Source organism: Gallinula chloropus (assembly GCF_964237585.1).
Source record: "Gallinula chloropus genome assembly, chromosome: 6".
Lineage (NCBI taxonomy): Eukaryota > Metazoa > Chordata > Aves > Gruiformes > Rallidae > Gallinula > Gallinula chloropus.
The window spans coordinates 3,219,287-3,238,067 of NC_140091.1; the positions used below are offsets into that span (position 1 = coordinate 3,219,287).

Here is an 18,781-nt window from a genome sequence, read left to right on the forward strand (position 1 = left end):
TCTTTTAAATGTGCTGCACGACTCAAGGCACAACTAGAGAATGAAGTTTTCTGAGTTCAAACTCTGCCTCTCCTTACTCTCTTGACTTCAAAGGTATTTGAAAGTAATATATTTATGTGGTTCCCTTTCGCTTTCAAAATTTTTTTAAAGGGTGAATGGTATTTCTGTCTTGATATTAGAAGCCACACTGGAATTATTTCAGAGTTGTTATTATGCCCTTGAACTATATCAAAGGCTTCCAATGAAAATCAGAGTTAAGTTGCCATTGGGTGAAGCCTCTCCCATGGACAGGCAGAAATGCTGTAACGCTAATACGGCCGGTTTGTTACACCCTGTAAGAGTAACTCCTGTTGGCACTATATCAAGCCTGTGGCACCAAAGAAATTAGTGGGATAAATATATTGCCATAGGCTCTTAAAATCCAAGCTTTTTCTGCATATGATTCATGCTTGGATAAAAGAATATCACAGCATCTAGATGAAGAATATGCACACGAGTCTCTATTGTTCTCTGTATTTTTATAGCTGTAGAAGCATATGGGTATTCTGATGATCTGCACCTAGTCTGACATCCTTTCCAGTGTATACAGTGTGTCAGGCACTTTGCCTATCCGTAGGGATGCAGCAAAACAAAGGTGCAGAATAGTTGAGGTTTTAGGTGCAAAAGCCAAATATAAGTTAATGTTGAAGTTGAACTTCCACTAGCAAAGTCCTTCAACCTTATTTCCAACTCTGTATTTTATAGAATTTAATTGTTAAGAAGTAAAGAGAGAGGCCTGGACAGTATTATCTCTGGACAGTGTTATTAACTTTATGTTTAATAACACTAGCTTTATGGTCCCTGGGATGTTGATTGCAACATGCAGGAGCCTCCTTATACTTTATATGCTGCACTCCTGGGGTCGTAATGCCTTCAGCAACGTTTTGCAGTTTATATTTCAGAAAGTTAAATAAAGTAAGGGAGGGGTTTAAGTTCTAGTGTTGTACTTGCAGCTTTCTGTCCTGAAAATGTTTGCTACAAAAGTTTGCTGTGGCAGTGGCTTTTTTTTCTCATAGCAAGGAAGGTTTCACATTAACCTGTTAAAAATGAAAGTTTAGAACTGACAGACTTTTGTGTGAGGAAAACATTGGGTTGGGTTTTGTGGGGTTTTTTTCATACAGGTCTTAAGGACTCTGGAGTAAGGACAAAAGCAAAAAAGAGTTGGTTCAGTTTGGGAGTAGGAGAGAAAAGGAGACTGAACGAAAGTATTTCAATGAGATATTCCAATGCAGCCTGATGAATTTCTGCTCAAATGGGATTTAAGTCAGTCATTGCCCTGTGTTTTAATGTCTGTATTCAAGACAAGGATGCTCGAAAGACCTAAGAGTGCTGTTGACCCAGATTTCCTTACGGTAGAGGAACTGGGGATGGAAACACCAAATGAATGCTAACCCCAGCCCTCAACACAAAGTCAAGGGTCGGTGGCAGTGTTTGTGTTTTGGGAGGGGCAGGGGAACTACGCTGCTGGCAGCAAGGCCGTGGGTACATCTCTGTGCTGGGCTGTGGAAGCAAGGAGCTAATTTTGCCTCCAGGGCAGGTTCCCACCTCTCTAAGTGCCAAATATGGTGGACAGAACACGTGAGAATTTACACAGAGGGATTATCACAGTAAAACACACCCGCTAGTGAGCCGCTCTAGCTGCAAGGCCGTGCGGCACTCGATCTGGCATGGAGGCAGAAGGTCCTGCATGCAGCTGATGGCTGTACAGCCCTTGAGCAGGGGTCCAGGAGGCTCCAGCAGCACCCTGGGTGAGCTGCAGAGGTTGTGGAAGGAGCCTGATCTCTGAGGCTATGCACTGTATGGCTCACCTGCCTCACAAGCCCCCGGTTTTCCTCATATTCTCTTCAGAGTTATGGGAAAGATGAGAAAGCTTCTGAGGAAGTGAGGAAGCTGTTACTTACCCCTGTGCTAAGAAACCCTGCTTGACTCAGCTAAACCAAGGTAGGGGCAAGGGGCAGAGGGAAGGGTGGAATAATATGGTTTAATATGGGAGCAGGTTCATGTGATTGCACCCAAGCATTGGAACTTGAGGAGCCACAATGAAAGCGAAGGATGCTCTTACATTGTGGCAATAGGGGGTGGATTTTATAAAGTCAAGGCAGCTGTTTTCTTGTGAAAATAGAGATTTTGATGTAACACTTGTAAAACAGAGTAGAAATAAATGGTCCCTACTTTTGTTATGTTTGTTTGCTATCGTCACTCTGATTGCCATTATTATCACTGCTTCTGGGTTTTTTAATTTATTTCAGGGTATTCTGAATTGGTTTGGAACAGTCCAACTCTACCATGTTTTTATTTTGCTTGGGGATTGTAACGACACATTTTATTTTGAGTGATCATATCCATCAGATCTCCAGAAAAAAAAAATGGCTGCCTCCTAGTTCAGAAGAATATGCAAACAGGAGCTTAATTACATCACTTAATATTGACCAAGAGAGAGAGTAAGATGAGCTTGCCAGCTCATTTCCAAAGCATGTTTTGTCCTTTAAGAGGGGAGGGTATGACAGAAAGTTAGGCAGTGCAAAGCAATTAGCATCATTCACATTTTATGTTGCGCTAGCATGGTGCTCTAGCAGCAAAATTCAAACATTCTTTGAATGGGTTAATAAAAGAAGAAATACAGTCGGCATGCAAGAAAAAAGGTTTCCAAGAACAAGCCAAAATATGTCCCATTCTTCTAAATTTATCACAGCCATGTCACATTATCCTTGAGACTGCCAGGAATGTCAATTTTTTTGCAATTTTAAAAAAATATCTCATTTAGCACCATATGTTTGGTTAATGTGCCTGATATATCCTGCGTATTCTTTAGTCCATCCATTTCTAATACTCATTTTCTTTTTTTTTCCCCCTTTGCTAAGCCATATGTTACAATGCTGGTCATTCTATCGAAGCTCCTTTCAGGAGCTGAGAGCGAGGGAACTCGGGCTTAATCACCCAGAAAAATGTAAATCTGATACCACAAGTCTCACTCTTAGGTAAGCAGTCTCAACACTTGAGTTAGCATTGTGGGTGCCCGGTGCCTATGAAAATCAGGCCACCTATGAGATGGCACAGTGTATAGTAACAACTGTGAGGCGGGAGCTGAGAGAAATGACTAAATACAGAATGAGGTGTTTAATTTCTGGCACCCACGTTTGAGACTCTTGGCTAGTTTTTAAAGGTCTTCTGTTTCCTACCTAATGAGTTTCAACACATTCAGTGGTCCCCCGTCCGCTGCTTCCCCTCCTGTGTTGCTCAGGGATGCAGGAAATTAAAAAGTTAAAAGTGAAGCTACCCCGGGCAGAGCCCAGGGAGGATGCTGCTGCCTTGCATGGCTTTCCTCAGCATTGTTCCCAAGAGCTAATGAATACTGGGGACTGCTGCACTCAAGACCAGATTTCAGCACTTCCCGTGGCCCCATGGAAGGGGTAGTGCCAACCTAAGGACACCTCCAGGTCCTGACTCTCCTCTGCCTCCTCTCTCTTTGGCGCAGGGCAGCAGCAAACTACAACATCCCCCAACCCGTCTCAGCTGCGCTGGCCGGTGAATAGGGAATGGAGCCAAGGATCCTCCCCGTTCCCTGCCTCTTTCTATCCATCTGCTCCGAGCAAGGGATAAACAAGAACAGCCAGAACACAACGGCTGGGTAACCCAGGTGGGGTTTAGGGGGGGTTTCTTACTATTCTGTGTACAGGACTCTTGTCCAAATCACAGTCATGCCTGGCACTTTTAGGAAAGGCAGATTTCATAATTCAGGCCCGAGTCTCCTCTGTCTGTTATTTAGAGTGCAAGAGAAGAAAATCAAACTTAGTCTATTTTCATCTTATGGCAGCTTTTAACTACAGAAGAAATGGAAAAGTTAATTGCTAAATAAAAAAGAAAATAAAGGGATTCGTGGCATAAAACACAGATGGAAGCCTGAGTGGGTGTGTTGCTTTAACTTACTGTACTTGCATTCATGTGATTGTATGTGTATGCCAAACATATATGGTCTTAGCCTGCTCCCATTAATGTGAAGCTGGTTTTTTTTTTGGTGGACAGAGGGAACCAGATCAAAGACCATGATGGTGCTAAATGGAACAAGATGTGTACTTTCATATTTTATTTTTTTTCCCCAAAAGGAAATATTAATTTGACATTGGTTTTTCAGTTGAAAAGAATTTTAATTGCAGTACACAATAAGCAGAAAATTCAGACAACAATAATCTTGAAACTGTTAGCAGCATTATATTTCTATCAAGGAATTTGTGTGCCTTTTCAACATTAGAGCTTTCTGAATTTTCATTAATTTGGCATTTCCCTAAACACACGAGTTATTATTTTGTTCATTCCACATCATGCATCACACCCTTCTGCTCAATGCATAATGCAAGCGTAAATGGGATCCTTGTCCTTGAGAGACTCTGGTTACTGGAGCCATTGCACCGATGTTGAAGTCCCGCAGTAACTTTTCCAAAACTCTGCACTTCGCAAACCTCCAGCCCAAGTTTAATCAGTGACCGCACGGGAATACGGCATGTTCCTCATCTTCTAAGGGGCACTGGAGCATTGGGATGGTTTTAATTCCTCTACCTCCTTATGTTTGCCAGTACTAGAAACGCACCACATAAGAGTCTTCCTTGAGTACAGCTAAAGAGCTTCAAATTGTCATGTATGAGGCTGATACGTAATCAAATGGACCAGAAAATGATGCGTGAGAATTGAATGCACAAATCCTTCCCAGAACAAACAAATATCTAAGAACCTATTTTCCATATACCTGTGCACCTTACTAAAAGAGGCAGTGAAATCAGGATTAACTTTGATGGAGTGAAGCGACGTGTAAGTGGAGAACAATTCCCCTTCTTTCCAAATCTGTATCTGTATCTCCATCCTACTGCACTTCATTAATGGCTACAATTATTCTGACTGCACACATCTTAAACAATAACTCCATCTCAAGTTAGCCACATTGGTAGACCAGCTAATACTCATCTCCAAAGATGACTTTTGCATAATTACCCCAGTATTCCCAGTAGCTCTCTGCCACTAGACTCTCAATGGAGATTTCACAACAAAAGCTATGAATGAAATATGGTTTGGAACTTCATTCTCAAGGGGTACTAGGGAAAGGAATCACAGAAGCTCAGATATTACCAGGTGGATCATGTACTCAACAACATGCAGAACAAACAGATGATGCAGAAAAACAAGTTGGCTGTTGAAGGAAAAAAAACAGGTATATGGGAAGAATTTTTCAAGGAATTTTCATCCTTCTGTGGAAAGTATTCCAGCGATTTACTGAAATCAGTATCAATAGAAATGCTGATCAGGTGGTTTTCTTCTTTTTTTTCCCTTTTTCCCTATTTTTTTTTTTCAGAGGAATTCTCAATTTCAAGCTTCTTGAAATTTTGATGGCCATACTACTGTCAATCACAGTAAGCCTGTTCTCTTTAGCGCTGAGCAAACTTTATTTGACATCAGCTGAGATATAATCACACTAACTGCCATCCATCAGTTTACTGTATTAGTTGCTCCAGTATACACAAAATAGAACGCAGATGGAAATTCACTCATCCTAATGAAGTGCTCTTTAGTTTCTCAGTTTTGAATGGATACTTGCTCCCCTGGTCGCATTCTGAGTTGCCATGATCACTGATGAACTACTTGCCAGTGAGTATCTCGCTTCACAAGACTAAATCCAGCTTAATAAACAGTGATTTTACAGAAGAAAAAAAAAAAAAAAAGGAAAGCTCCCCCTCTATCCACTTATCAAACTGCTGCATATGCATCACCAACACACACAACCAGTTTCCTCAGAACCCAACATCTGATAGATCATCAGGAAAACAGAGCTAATCTATCCGTACCCATCAACATCGTATCATAGGTGACTGCCAGGTACTTAAGAAGCTATCCAAAAGCAATGTCACAACTCTTTTTCAAGACACTACAAAAGAAATGTTCCAAATAAAATAAAGGAAATGCACATACAAGTCAATGAGCCAAAGAACTTAATAAAAAGAGATTGATTAAAATGAGGACCAGAATGTTCAAAAAGGACTGAGAGAGAAAGAGAGAGAGAGGTGCCAAAGGCGCATTAAATGGATTCAATGGCTTTAGGTTTTAAATGCTTTTTGGACTCCTCAGCAATTTTTAGCCAAAAAAAAAAAGATAATTCAAGTTAGAATCAAAATTCTGATGTCACTTAGGAAAAAGAAAGTTGAAATTTCTCCTTTGTAAATGAATGCTGCTCCATTTGCAAAGAGAAATACCGGTTCACACTGGTGGAAAATCTTGCCTAAGAATTTCAGAACTGAGCACTACAATATTCACCGTCATTTTAAAGCCTTACCCCATTGAAATCTGCCTTGAACTGCTTGGTGCAATGTTCCCACAGAGCATACTACCTTATCTGTTTGGATTTACAGCATTATTTAGACTGTTTCTGATCTCTTATGAGCCCTCACTCCTGTTTTGTCAGCCAAGTAGTTCTCTCAGTAAGTAGCAAGCTAATACTCAACATATCACCAATTTCTCCAAAATACAATTTTGTGAGTTTTGTATTTAAAAACGTTAATGAGAAGCATAATAAACAGCAAGATAACAGTTGATCTCCCCCTTTGATCTGATGTTAGTTTCAGTATCATTTTGCATTGTATAAATATGTATTATAATAAGAATAAACTTTTTTTTCCTAATGACGTCTTTACACATCTCATCATTTAAAATTCATGACAGCATTTGTTTCATTTCAAATGTTATTTGAGAGTTTTTCAGCACACTTGGCAGATTACATATAGCAGCAGGGACAAACTGCAGCCATCCATAGGAGAATATACCTTTATGTGGGTGCTTTGGGGATGGAACATCTATAGCTGTAAGGCAAAAAATGCCATCATAAATTTGGATGGCATTTACAAAGCCCTCTAAAAAGTCTTTGCATATGATTATAGCTGAGGTATGATATTTTTGCAAGTAAAAGACCCAGAATAGATTTATGTTTCAACTATATCTTCCTGAGATGCATATGGATGCTATATTGCAAGCAATACTAAAGGGAATTTTAGTAACTGAAGAGGATGGAGTTCAACTTTTCTGGTTTTGGGGTTTTATTCCCTCCAAAATCATTTGCTCATTACTTGCATGTCATCAAAAGATCACTGGCTATCCAGACTATCCGTAACAATGACGGCTGCTGAACGCCGAAGGCATGAGATGGAGATGGGTAAATATGCAGATTTTTTTGACCTGTGACCTCAGTCACTGCATGGTAATGCTGTTAAATGGCTTTTGTGATGACAAGACTAAGTTTGGCGTTAATATTGGTTTTGAAGACTTAATCGGCACACGCTGCCATTGAACATATGTTTTAATTAATAAAAGAGCTGCGGTCAGGATTGAAAATAGCTCAGGTAATTTACCATGTACTGTAAAGTCACCTGATTTCTGCACAATTTGAGGTGAAGGGTTTATACATTATTCCAAAGAAAGAAAGAGTTGCAAACTCTTAATTCACATGCATCGTACCAAACCAAAATGGATTTATAATTTGACAGGTCAAGAGTGTACTCATGGAGCTGTTATGTATTGCTGCCCAGTGGTTCTGGGTGTTTTTACTGTACGACTGACTAGGTTTGACAGTCACAGGACTGAACAGTCATCTCGTTTCTCTGTAACACAAGAAATCATTTGTAGCTGACCTACAGCCGCTGTGCTCTTTCACTGGAAAGTGCCCACTGCCAGTCGGACGCCGGTGAGCGCCCGCTGGAATGGCACCGGAGACCTGCCACCGCCAGCTCCTAGGGAAGGCTTGGCAGCTCCGCGCCAGCAGAGACTTCAACTGCTTTCCACCAGACTGGTGACAGCAGAGAGGTGAAATCAGCCTCATTTCTCTGCATTCCCAATGGCTTTTTAGGAATCTGGGAGGAACAAAGAATCCCCCTGGAGAAAGCCAAAAGGTTCCCTTTGCAGAGAAGGCAGAGTTTGGCTTTGGCATCTTTTCCAGGGGAGCGGTGTACGACCGTGCTGCCCACAGGTCTGCTGGCATGACCTGCCCAACCCCTCTCTCATCTACTGAGCAGAGGCAACATGTAAGTGCTGTCACGCTGGCAAAGTGTTCGGCATGATCTCTCCTTACTAGACACCAGAGAACCCCCACATGAGAGAGGGTGTCCTGGCACATCACCCCCCAACCAACACAAAATGTCTATGCACCGAGAACAAGAGCATTGGCATTGTTTGAATAAGCACACCCACCATGTAGTGCTCCGCGGTGTTCGGGGTTTCTTAGATATCCTAATTTTATAAAAGAAAGTAAAAGAAGAAAAAAGAAACAAGGTGAGAGAGAACACTATCATATTTTTGTAGCAAGCAGGATACTGTGTGAAATCTTGGCCCAGTGAAGTGATAAAGGGGAAGCTTTCAGTTTGCTTGAGGGAAAACTTAGAGGCAAATAGTAAAATTACCAAAATACCACATTGCAGAAAATGGGTGTATTTAGGTTCAATTATGCTGTAAAAAGGAAAATGGCACTTTAGCTTAGAAAAACGAAGGCAGAGAGGGAGCTATGGGAAGTAACTTTACAAGATTTGTATGCGTGAGGATGCTGCTTCACTGGACCAAGAAAGCTACAGTATGGGACAGGATTTTGCTTTTATTAGACACTTTGCTAGATAGCTTTGTCGAACCTCAGAAACTGCTGCTCTGGCATTATGAAATAATCCTACATAACTTGATCTCATGAGCTTAGGAACACAGAAAAATAGCCATGCCAAATCAGATTACAGGGATCCACCTAGCCCAGTATCCTCTCTCTGACAGTGGTAACTAATGGATGCCTAGGAAAGAGTAAAAGACCAGGGAAAGCACACAGTGATAATTCTCCAAAATACTCTCCCAGCCTCCAATGATTTGTGATTCAAGGACTTCTAGGACAAAGTCGCTATCACGGTATTGAAGATACTCGAATCCAAATGCACAGATTTACACCCCCCGCCCCTCCACCCCTTTTTTTGGATTTCTACCCCCAGGAGATTTCTACTAGTCACACAAAAAAGGTTTCACAGTTTGGTGCTGGCAAGTCCAGTGTTCTTGCCACTAACTCTGAATGAGCTAACAGCTTTCAAGCCCAATGATGTTATGTGTATAAGAGCATCCAACACTTTTTCCTACATAAAAAACCGACATGTGTGCTGAGGTGCTCTAAGTGTATATACTTTGGGAGATATTTCTTTAAATTTTTTTTTTTTAAAAAAGCAAGAATCTGGCTGTAAATTGCTATTAACATTTTTCAGTATATGTGTAAAACACATGTTTCAGAAGAATAGAAGAGAGAAACTGTCACTCACTGGGAAGCTTTAGAGCTATCTGGCTCCCTGGGAAACTGCATGCAACTATTCTGGTGTCCAAGGGTTTGACCAGTGAGTTTCCTCTTCCTGCAAAGAATGAATGCAGAAGTAATAGAAAGTCTGAGGGGGAAGATTTTTAGCTAAAGATACTCCTATTCTGCCCACTCCAGCAGGTAGGAAGCAGGTGGTGGTGGAAGAAAAAGGGTGGGAAAGGAGAAACGCCTCCGGTCCCCTCCCAGGAGCTGGCACAGGGGAAGGGCAGGAGGCTAACCTAGGAGAGACTCAACACTCGCAGCTCAGCCCTCTGAAATCCCTTTGTGATGCCGCATTGATATGCAACGATGCCGACAGGTCATCGAAGTCCCAGCACTGCCACACAATGTCAGGACGTTCTGCTCTGATTATCTGGGGTCTTGCTGTGACTCCCTTTCAGGATGGAGCATGGCTCACCGGCACTTGGCGATTGAAACTTTGCACGCCAGGGTGGTGTAGCTTCATTAATGCCGCTACCAGGGACATCAAAATCTCCCGTACGCCCCCACGGGAACAGCGGCTTCTTAAGCATCCTGCTTATTTTGGCTGCCCACTTTTCAGAGGGGTTTGGGGAAGTTTGAGTTTGCTGATCGAATCGGTGCCTAGCCTGGAAAATTTTGTTTAATTTCTAAAGAGAATCAGTAAAAGTAGGGGCCTAAAAATAATAATAATAATAATTAAAAAAGCTTATCCTTATATTTTTCATGGCATATTGACTTATTAAGAGTGTAAAGGCAGGAGTGATATATTAGGGGGTCCCTATAACTTTACTTAAAGCAAAAATTAGCAAGCGATCGAAAAGTTTTATAGAGGAGAGCAGAAATATAATTTTAAGCCTCTTAAAATTGCCTGAACTGTGAAATCAAGTAATGAACACTAGAAAAGGATCTGTCAGCTGGAATCAAAGCTTAGACCAGTCAGCATTGTCTTCCTAAACCTTATTATGGCAAAGATTTTTCATCTCTGCACTCTGTTCATCCCAACAAATAAACCGACTTGACCTCCACCTGTTACTCGGTGAAGTCCGCTGTCATCTCTGACTAAACCCTATTCTTTGCCTTCAAAGCCCTCTGCACCACTGAGAAGGTGGGAAGACACAGCTGTGCACCGATTCAAGTGGATACCAGTTGATAACCAGACAGCATTTCACAGTACAAATTACAAGCAACAGAGGAGGGGGAAAAAATAATAGGAAAAAAAAAAAATGTAGTGCCAGTGAATTCTGGAAGGGGGCAACATTTTTCATCAATTTAACAATGAGATTTCCATAGAAAGTTGTTCTTTTTTTTGTGTCTGTGATATTATGAACTAGCATTTGAGGCAAGAAACGTTTTGCTTATGCCATAACAACGAACCTGTGCTAGCACCACAGAGGAAGAGCTGAAGAACCTAATGGAAGCTGTTTGTGTTTCTTTTTCTGTTTGGTTTTAAACTGTTTCAAAGAGTTTCCAAAATGCCTGTAGGTTCCCAGACTTAGAAACAAGTCATGGCTATAGAATGTAACATTGCTAAATAAAAGTAAAAAAGAAAGAATAAAATATTATGGAACACAGAACAGCAAGGTATGTCATGAGGGGAACTGGAGGGCTACAGCAGTTGTTTCTTCAAATATATCATCGTGACAAAACCATGGAAGTAGCTTTCTAATACAAAGACATATCAGAAAAAGCCATTTCATATAAAGTCGGACTTCTCTGGGTGATTAATGCTACGTTCAACAAAGGAGACAGTGTCTGTCTAATTACATTAAATACTTATCTTCTAGGGATTGGCAGGGTGTTTCTGCTCAATGTCACTTTTCATGACAATGTAATGATAGATCCGTTTACTTACCAGTGCCATTAGCAAAAATTGTACTGTTTTCTCAACTGCCCTCGTATCATGAAAATATTTGATTAACACACTGTAGCTTATCTAATACTCTAAGCAACATATTCTGCATAGTTTTCTCTCTATTAAAAGAACAAGATTACAGCTTGTAAAATTTTTATTGCCCTCACACAAAAAAATAAATGAATAATGTGTGAAATAGTTCAAGTATCTTACTAGTTCACAAAACAGGTTTTATTTGATTTGAAATATTAACTTGTACTTAAAATATTAAGATTTTGGGAGAAACAAGCAAACAAACAAAGCCGGTACTCTGAGGCCCTGCTGCTCATCCAGTCTTTAGTTATTATTTCCTTTTCATTTCAGCACATCTTTTGAAACTTTTAATACCTCAGGAAAAAAAAAGGAAGAAAAAAAGAAAGAGCTTTCATTCCTTTGCTGAAAAATAGATAGGGCCATCTCCCAAGTCTTTAAAATTCACCTCATCGTGAACTGACTCTTCAGAGTCATGCTACTGTGCCAACATACAAAGAACAATAAACCTCTGGAAGAATGTACACAGCAAAGGCAGTTTGTATAGTAACAAGATAATTTTATAAACCTATATTGAAGAGAAAGGCTATGATGTAACATGCTAGCGGTATATATCAGCTACCTGGTATTTACTAACAAGGTTAAACTACTATCTGTTTGTCTCAGCACTCTTCATAATTCACTTTTTAATGGATGGACAGGGAAAGTCAGCAGTGTATGGCACAGATCAGAAATAGGACAAGACAGCTTATGGCAGCATCTGTTTCAGAACACCCTCCTCTTTTCCATACAATCACATACTTAGCAACTAGAATACTTCAAGTCTACTCATAAATCCTTTAAGAGGGTGGCTATTTGGAAGTAAACCAGGAAATTAGAAAAACAAAGAATCCCAAGGAAGAGGAGGAGGCGCCACTGTCAACTGGTACCACGTAGAGAGCATCAGTTCTCATCTTCTTGGTATCTTGTGCCTGTGCCTGCCTTCCTTCCTTCCTTCCTGCCTTCCTTCTTTCCTCCTTCCCTTCCCTTCCTTCCATGAGGAGTCAGGACATCAGCGCCATTTTGTTACAGCTCCTCACACTGCCACAAAATGGCAGCAAGAACGTACCAAACCAGACTGGGATCAGGCAGAACTCGACACAGCAATGCAGAATTAACCAAGAGTGGCTTCTAAAATCCCTTGCGAGTGACTCTTGCAGGGAGAGGATGACACTGCAGCCAACCACCACATATGACTCTCCAAATTAATAATGGATTTAGGATATTCATTCCCCGAGCTGCGAGGGTTCGGGGTGTGTCTGCAATTATCTAGCTATAAGTCTCACACACATTATCCTTCTATCAATGTCATTTCCCTTAGTAGCCAACAGATTATCAGCAGCTTTGTGATATTCCAGGTGTCAAAGAAGAATTAAAACCACAACAATTGCACAAACAAAGGGACAAAAGACGGGATACGTGTTTCTGAGCCCTGCATATCAATTTAATATGTGCAGCTGACAATGATGCAAATGTCCTCGGGAGAGAGGCAGCAAGATCTGTGCCCAAACATACACACACCACCGTCAGCAAGATGGCAGGGAACAGAAGCAGTAGGATTCCCAGCCCAGGACACATGCCTCAGCAGGCAAAGCAACCCAATGAAACAATCCTCTGGTTGGGGAGAATTTTGGAAGCACCTGATATGGAAAAGGGCCCTAAACAAGCCAGATGGTACTTTTAGCTGGCAGCAGAAAGTAGGAGACAGCCAAAAACATTACAGCATTTCCCCAAGAGGCCAGCAAATCGATTTTTAACCATTTTTTTCTTTTTCTTTTTTTTTTTTTTTTGGAAGTGACGCTATGAATATAAAAAATAATGTTTCTATGCATTTTTAAATGGCTAATTTTATGAATAATACACTTAAGAAAGGAACGACTGGAAGGGATGAGAGAGCAATGGATTTTTACTTTCCCAGAGCGGTTGTATATTTGACATCAGGTTTCTATTCAGTCACTGCCACTGTTTACTCTGAATTAAGTGCCAGTTTTTGTTCGGGGTTTTCCACAAAATGTTAAAGAGAAAAATCCTGTGAAAGTAGAGAAAATAGCACTGTACAATGACAACAGCACAACAGTTCTCAGGACACAGGAGAAATGCTGTTTATAAGACTGGTTTGCCCTCTTAAAACCTGTTCCCACCCCTAAATTATTTGGTTTCTAGCTGATTGTATTTTAATGGAGGGCAAACAATTTATTTAATGCTTACAAGTTCTCATTTGGCTTCAGATTTGCATAAGAAATACAGATGTTTTGGGGATCTTTTAATTTTTAAAATCTCCAAATGGCTGGAAGTTGCAATTCCACTGGGATGACAGGATGCTTTTTGGGGAATCATTTTGATGTCAGACTTCACTTTGACAGACAGAAGCAGCTCCTTGCACGGCATGTTTAGATTAGGTGTGGCCAAGCGATTTTCACTCAAGGAATGGCAAAGAGATGAAGGATGCAAAGACCAAGAGGGTGGTAGAACAAGTGGGAATGACCATTACCCCTCGCATCAAAGATGCACCTCACACCTAGGATTGGCCACGTTTGGGGGAAGAGTCAGGATGATGCTTTAGTTTCATTTGTTGCTTTTTCAGTAAGAGGTAGAGGCAAGCCCTAAGACAGAGCTAAACCTGGCCTACATCCAAAGTGCTTTCTCCTGTTCAGAGTGAGGTAGTGCATTAGCATGCTGCATCTCAGATAATACTCCTGGAGACAAACGTGGGCCGTTGTAATAAAATGGGATGTTACGCTAAGTACCAAGAAAGATAATCCATACGTTCCCATTTTTCACATCACATTGACTGTAAATCCTTGCTTTAAAGAAAAAAAGGTATTTCCTTCCTATAGGTTGAAGCTCTGACTTTGCCTCAAGCCCCTGCTGATAAGGAACAACCCTACCCTTTTTCAAAGTACTGCTTTTGGACACAAGGATTGCAGGTTCCATCTCGTGTTGCTGGCTTTTGGGGGTTCAAAAGAGCTGCACATAAATGCCAGCGAGGCAAATGAAGACTGTGCACAAAACAGTGAAACAGCCTATAATTTCCCAGCTAATTTTAGCAACAGGATCTCTTATGTTATGCTTTTTGGTGTATATCACACCAGAAATAGCAGCAAGCATTGATGTAAGAGAGCAGGAGGGAGGATGATCTCACTAGGGCTGCAGGCTGTGCAAGAGCGGTGCGGGCAAGCAGAGGTGGAGGATGCACTACCTATGGATTACCTGCCCTCCCCAGAGCCAGGCACCAGTGAAATCAGAGTACGACTGTAGCCAGTATACCCACTAGATGAAGATAGTGCTGTACTTTAGGGGAGGAGGGAAACAAATAGTGCTTAAGTAACATCCCGTATCCCAGCTGCAGCATCCTGCCTGCAGCCACTCCAGCGGGGCTCAGGCGGATGGGGTAGCACCACATTCATACCCTTAGCACCAGGGTTAGGGGTCAAGGTTACAGACTACCCACTTTGGGTGAACAACCGAGCTGCTATCACAGCACATATACATTCCTGGAGGTATAGGATGGCTCTGCAGCCACTCAGCCAAATTGTTACCTGAGCCAAGAGGCTGCTAGACAGATTTCTCTGCTTTCCTATGCCGACTGACTGCTGCGGTCAAAGTGTTGGGGCAGCACTTAACTTGAAAGAAAGTAGCCAGGGAATGATTTATTCACTACTTCTGGCAGTAAAAAAAAAAAACCCACAGAGGAGCAAAAAGATCAGGCAACAGACAAAAGAAGTGGTTCTTCCTTACACAGCAGCAAGGAAAACTGGAAAGCGCTGCCACGGGATGTCGTGGAGGCCGAAATAAAGAATGGCTTGAACAACATCTGAGCACATCTCTGAAAGAGAAGTCCACTGAAGGCTGTCAAACACAAAGATGTGAACAGAGCCTCTGGCTCATGAGACCAAGCTGTTCACTGCCAAAATCCGTGAGGCTGTACTCTGAACAGCATCGCTGGGTGCCAGTCCTGCTGTTGTAGTCTATCCTTAAGTGTCCGCTACCACCTCTTGTCAGAAACACCGTACTGGGCTAGGTGAGCCTTCAGTCTGGCTGAGAAGAGGCAGCTTGTCCTCTCTGTGGGCAGATCCAGAGCTTTTGTAGGCTGGAATGTGCTGTACCTGGCAGCTGAGTACCAGGAAAATTGTGGTAGTGTATCCAGCTTGGTGAAATTAAGATCTCAGGATTGTTCCTCACTTCGTGCAGGACCAGGGGAACATCTTGAGTCAGTGTGGCAGATACAGGGTGGGAAAGGGAAGGAAGGAAAGGAGACCTAGTATAGTCTGCTTCCTGTTCCTGGTCCTGTACCAGCTTCTCTCTGTCCCCTAACACCTCTCATTGCACATTTTAACTTTGGGTGAGAACGTTACCATTAAAATAAAGCCTGTTTTCTCCTCTAAAGCCAAGATCAAAATGTGTGCATGGAGTACAGTAGCTGCACTGTGTGCTACGCAGTGGAGTGATGGTTGTACTGGGAATGTTAATAAACAGTGCCGAGAGCAGAACTTCTGCATAAAACAGGGTGTATGTTACATCTCTCCCCCTCTCCCCTGTCTCATGCAATATTTACACAGCTGTGCTTTGTAAAATGTGTAGGGGAGGCTTTTTATTATTATTTTTTGGTAATTTATTTACCTAAGATAGCCCAGCATCTGTTTTGCGGTGAGCTTCTTTCACAAAGTTTCACAGTTGCCTTGACTGATGCAAAAGGAGGTCACGGTCCTTACTCAGTGATCCCCAAACCATTTGTTTCAACCACTTAGCCATTCTGTTTGGCTAATTTGTGTTCTGGTCTGTGTTTTTGGTTTGTCCTCTACTTGGAAATGTGCATCCCTTGGGGAACTGATCTGGCTAGGTGAGTATTTTAGTTATCTGTTTTATAAAATGCAGAAGTGCACAGGAATTTGCAATAATATGCATCATTTACTGGCTCTCAATATGTACTGTATGTTGGCTCTGAAGACTACTAATATTTTCCAGCTGCCTCCAAAAAAGAAGAGCTCAGTGCAGCCTTCGCAGCTCGTCCTTTCCCATGACTGCCTACACAGGTGATGAAGACTTTTCCTGTGTCCTGAAGAATTAATAAGCCTGAACATTTCTGTACCAGCAGCATACCACAGGAGATAAAATATTGCTTCTGCTTCCCAAACACATTAGAAAAAGCAAGTCTGCTGATCTCAACTGCTAAGACAGCACATGAAAGGAATGCAGTCCATTTCCTAACCAAGATCTAATCTATAGAAGACTTTATAGATCCAAGTCAACATCCTGAATTGGTCCCAGAAGCAAACAAGAAAACTAGTTCAACTTTTGGTGGACAGGTACAATGCTTTCAATGTGTTTAATCCCATTCTGCAATTAAACAGCCCCATGCTGCACTATCAGGTGATCTTCAAGGATAACTGCATCAGAGGAGACTCATCTGGAGCTCACAAAGATTCATGTTTGACAGACTCCAAATCAGCAAGAAATGCCATATTCAAACAGAGGGTGCTAATGTCCTTTGGAGGTCACCTCTGAAAAGACGTAGGAAGTGTCTGCTTTTCTCCCAGCACCAAGGAAACCTGAAGTTTTCACTTGGTGACAAAAGTATAGCCTGTCTCTGCTTTAAATGTGTGTGTTAAAAGGAAAGGGTGGCAGAGAACAGCTCAGCCAGCAAGGACGTGTGAAGAACGGTATGTCCACGGACGAACCAAGACAGCACTCCCATCCCAGGAATCCCGTCATCACGAGGAAGCATCGCTCTGACCGTTGCCAGGGAATAGTTTTCCACGTGCTAAATCTTTCCTATCAATCTGAAAAATTATTCTGATGACTCAACTTGTGTGTGGAGCCAAAGATCAGCTCAGGTGGTCCTATGGCTGTCACGGCACATGGAAGATCTGCTTTAAACCTGGTCTTTACAGTCAGTGAAGACAGTATGTATGGATGATGCTCATACCAGGCCAGCTGAAAACACAGCTTTAGTTTGCTATCTGAAGTGAAACACCTTGTGCATTTTGAACTCAGAACTCCTGCAGCTCCATACCCATTTTTATACGATGCATTTCCTGACATCTGGAATTAGATGCAAGAAGCAGAGCCACATCACTGACCAACCGACTTCTCCGGGACCATACCACAGGGGTGTTTTCCTCAGGGGATTACAGCAAAGCTGAGGCATGTGCTCTAACACTTGCATGGGATTATTAATTTTATTAAAAATGGAAAGTACACTTTAGGCTGAATCTCAGGGCCAAGTTTGCTGTGTTGTCCAGTGTCTGGAAAAAAAGAAGCCTTTGAGGGATGTGAAAACATCTGAGACTCTTTCAATCTGAACTGACTTTTCCATCAGTAGCTCCTTCCCCACCCCTAACTTCCTTGCATGAGTTTGAGGCAGCAATGCCAGCAGCATGGCATGTTGTCACAGGTCTCATGCTATTATGCCAATTGCCAAAGAAAAGCTGAGCTATCGATCCAGGTGCTAATTTGCTGTCAAAATGGCTATGTCTGTTTTTGCAAATGAGTAGTGTTAATCATTTGATTTGATGAATGCTATTGCAAAAGACTGACAATGCTCAAAGCACCACTATTGACCTGCTGCATTTTTTCCTGGCTCACATTAAGTTCTTGATCTTTGCTGGCCTTGACCAATTAAGAGTTTAAGTTATCCATTAAGGTGCAGCTCTGGAAAACTTCTCTTTAAAATAAACAACAACTTATATTGGTGAGTAACTCATCAACTATGCAGCAGTCTCATTCTGATTGCCTGGCAGAGAAACACACACATTTTTGTGCAGTATCTGATAAAAGATCTATAATGTGCTAACACAAACCTATCATGTAGCACCTGTGACTAACAGATTGTGGTATCAAAGTCTTGATGCCTAAGTGCTCCTGTAAATGCATTAAACTTTTAGCGGCAGGATCTGTAGACTGCCAGTGACAAGGAGCTGATATGGTATTTCAGTAAAAGTTGATAAGTGTTATTGCTCTTAGAAGAAAAGAAAAATCTTATGTTCTTGAAAACCACTGGGCAGCTTGTGCTTTGGTGGGATTCTGTAATGCAGAGAAGCAGGGATAAGGGAACACGTGGACTCTGTGAAAGGAAAAAGACATTTAAGAAGAGCTCTGGAGTTCCTTCAAGTATGCTCCTGTCGTACGTTTGGCTTCGGGCATCTTCCCATCTGAAACCAACCTTTTAGGTGACAGCCTGCACATGGTGAAGTCCCTGTACCAGTTAACGGAAGCAGGAAAGGTAGCACAGGCCCAAGCATGCTCTGCTTCTTGGCTGTGGCAGAACAAAGATGTTGGAAATACTTTGTAAGAGTGGTGAAAAACATGAGAAACTGCTTTTAATGTCTTGGAGACGAGAGAAAGCAGAGGTCTGAATGGGAACAGGGAAATGGGGTGAACGGAGCAAGAGTCCTAGTTACAGTCTAACAAAGCTCAGAAAAAGTTCTTCAGAAAAAATTAACAGTGGAAGTTTGTGTGAACAGGTCTGACTTCTCTTTACACACTGAGAACTGGAG

The 18,781-nt window shown here is 41.8% G+C and overlaps 1 protein-coding gene across 1 annotated transcript in view; it reads right to left on the minus strand.

Annotated features, from left to right (window-relative positions):
- NFIA (nuclear factor I A) overlaps window positions 1-18,781 on the minus strand; it is a gene marked incomplete at its 5' end in the record, with an annotated part of 353,459 nt that overhangs the window by 48,430 nt on the left and 286,248 nt on the right. The window contains 2 exons of the mRNA XM_084266547.1: window positions 8,260-8,298; window positions 9,351-9,437. Coding sequence (XP_084122673.1) covers window positions 8,260-8,298; window positions 9,351-9,437 — 126 coding nt within the window. The remainder of the gene's footprint in view (window positions 1-8,259; window positions 8,299-9,350; window positions 9,438-18,781) is intronic.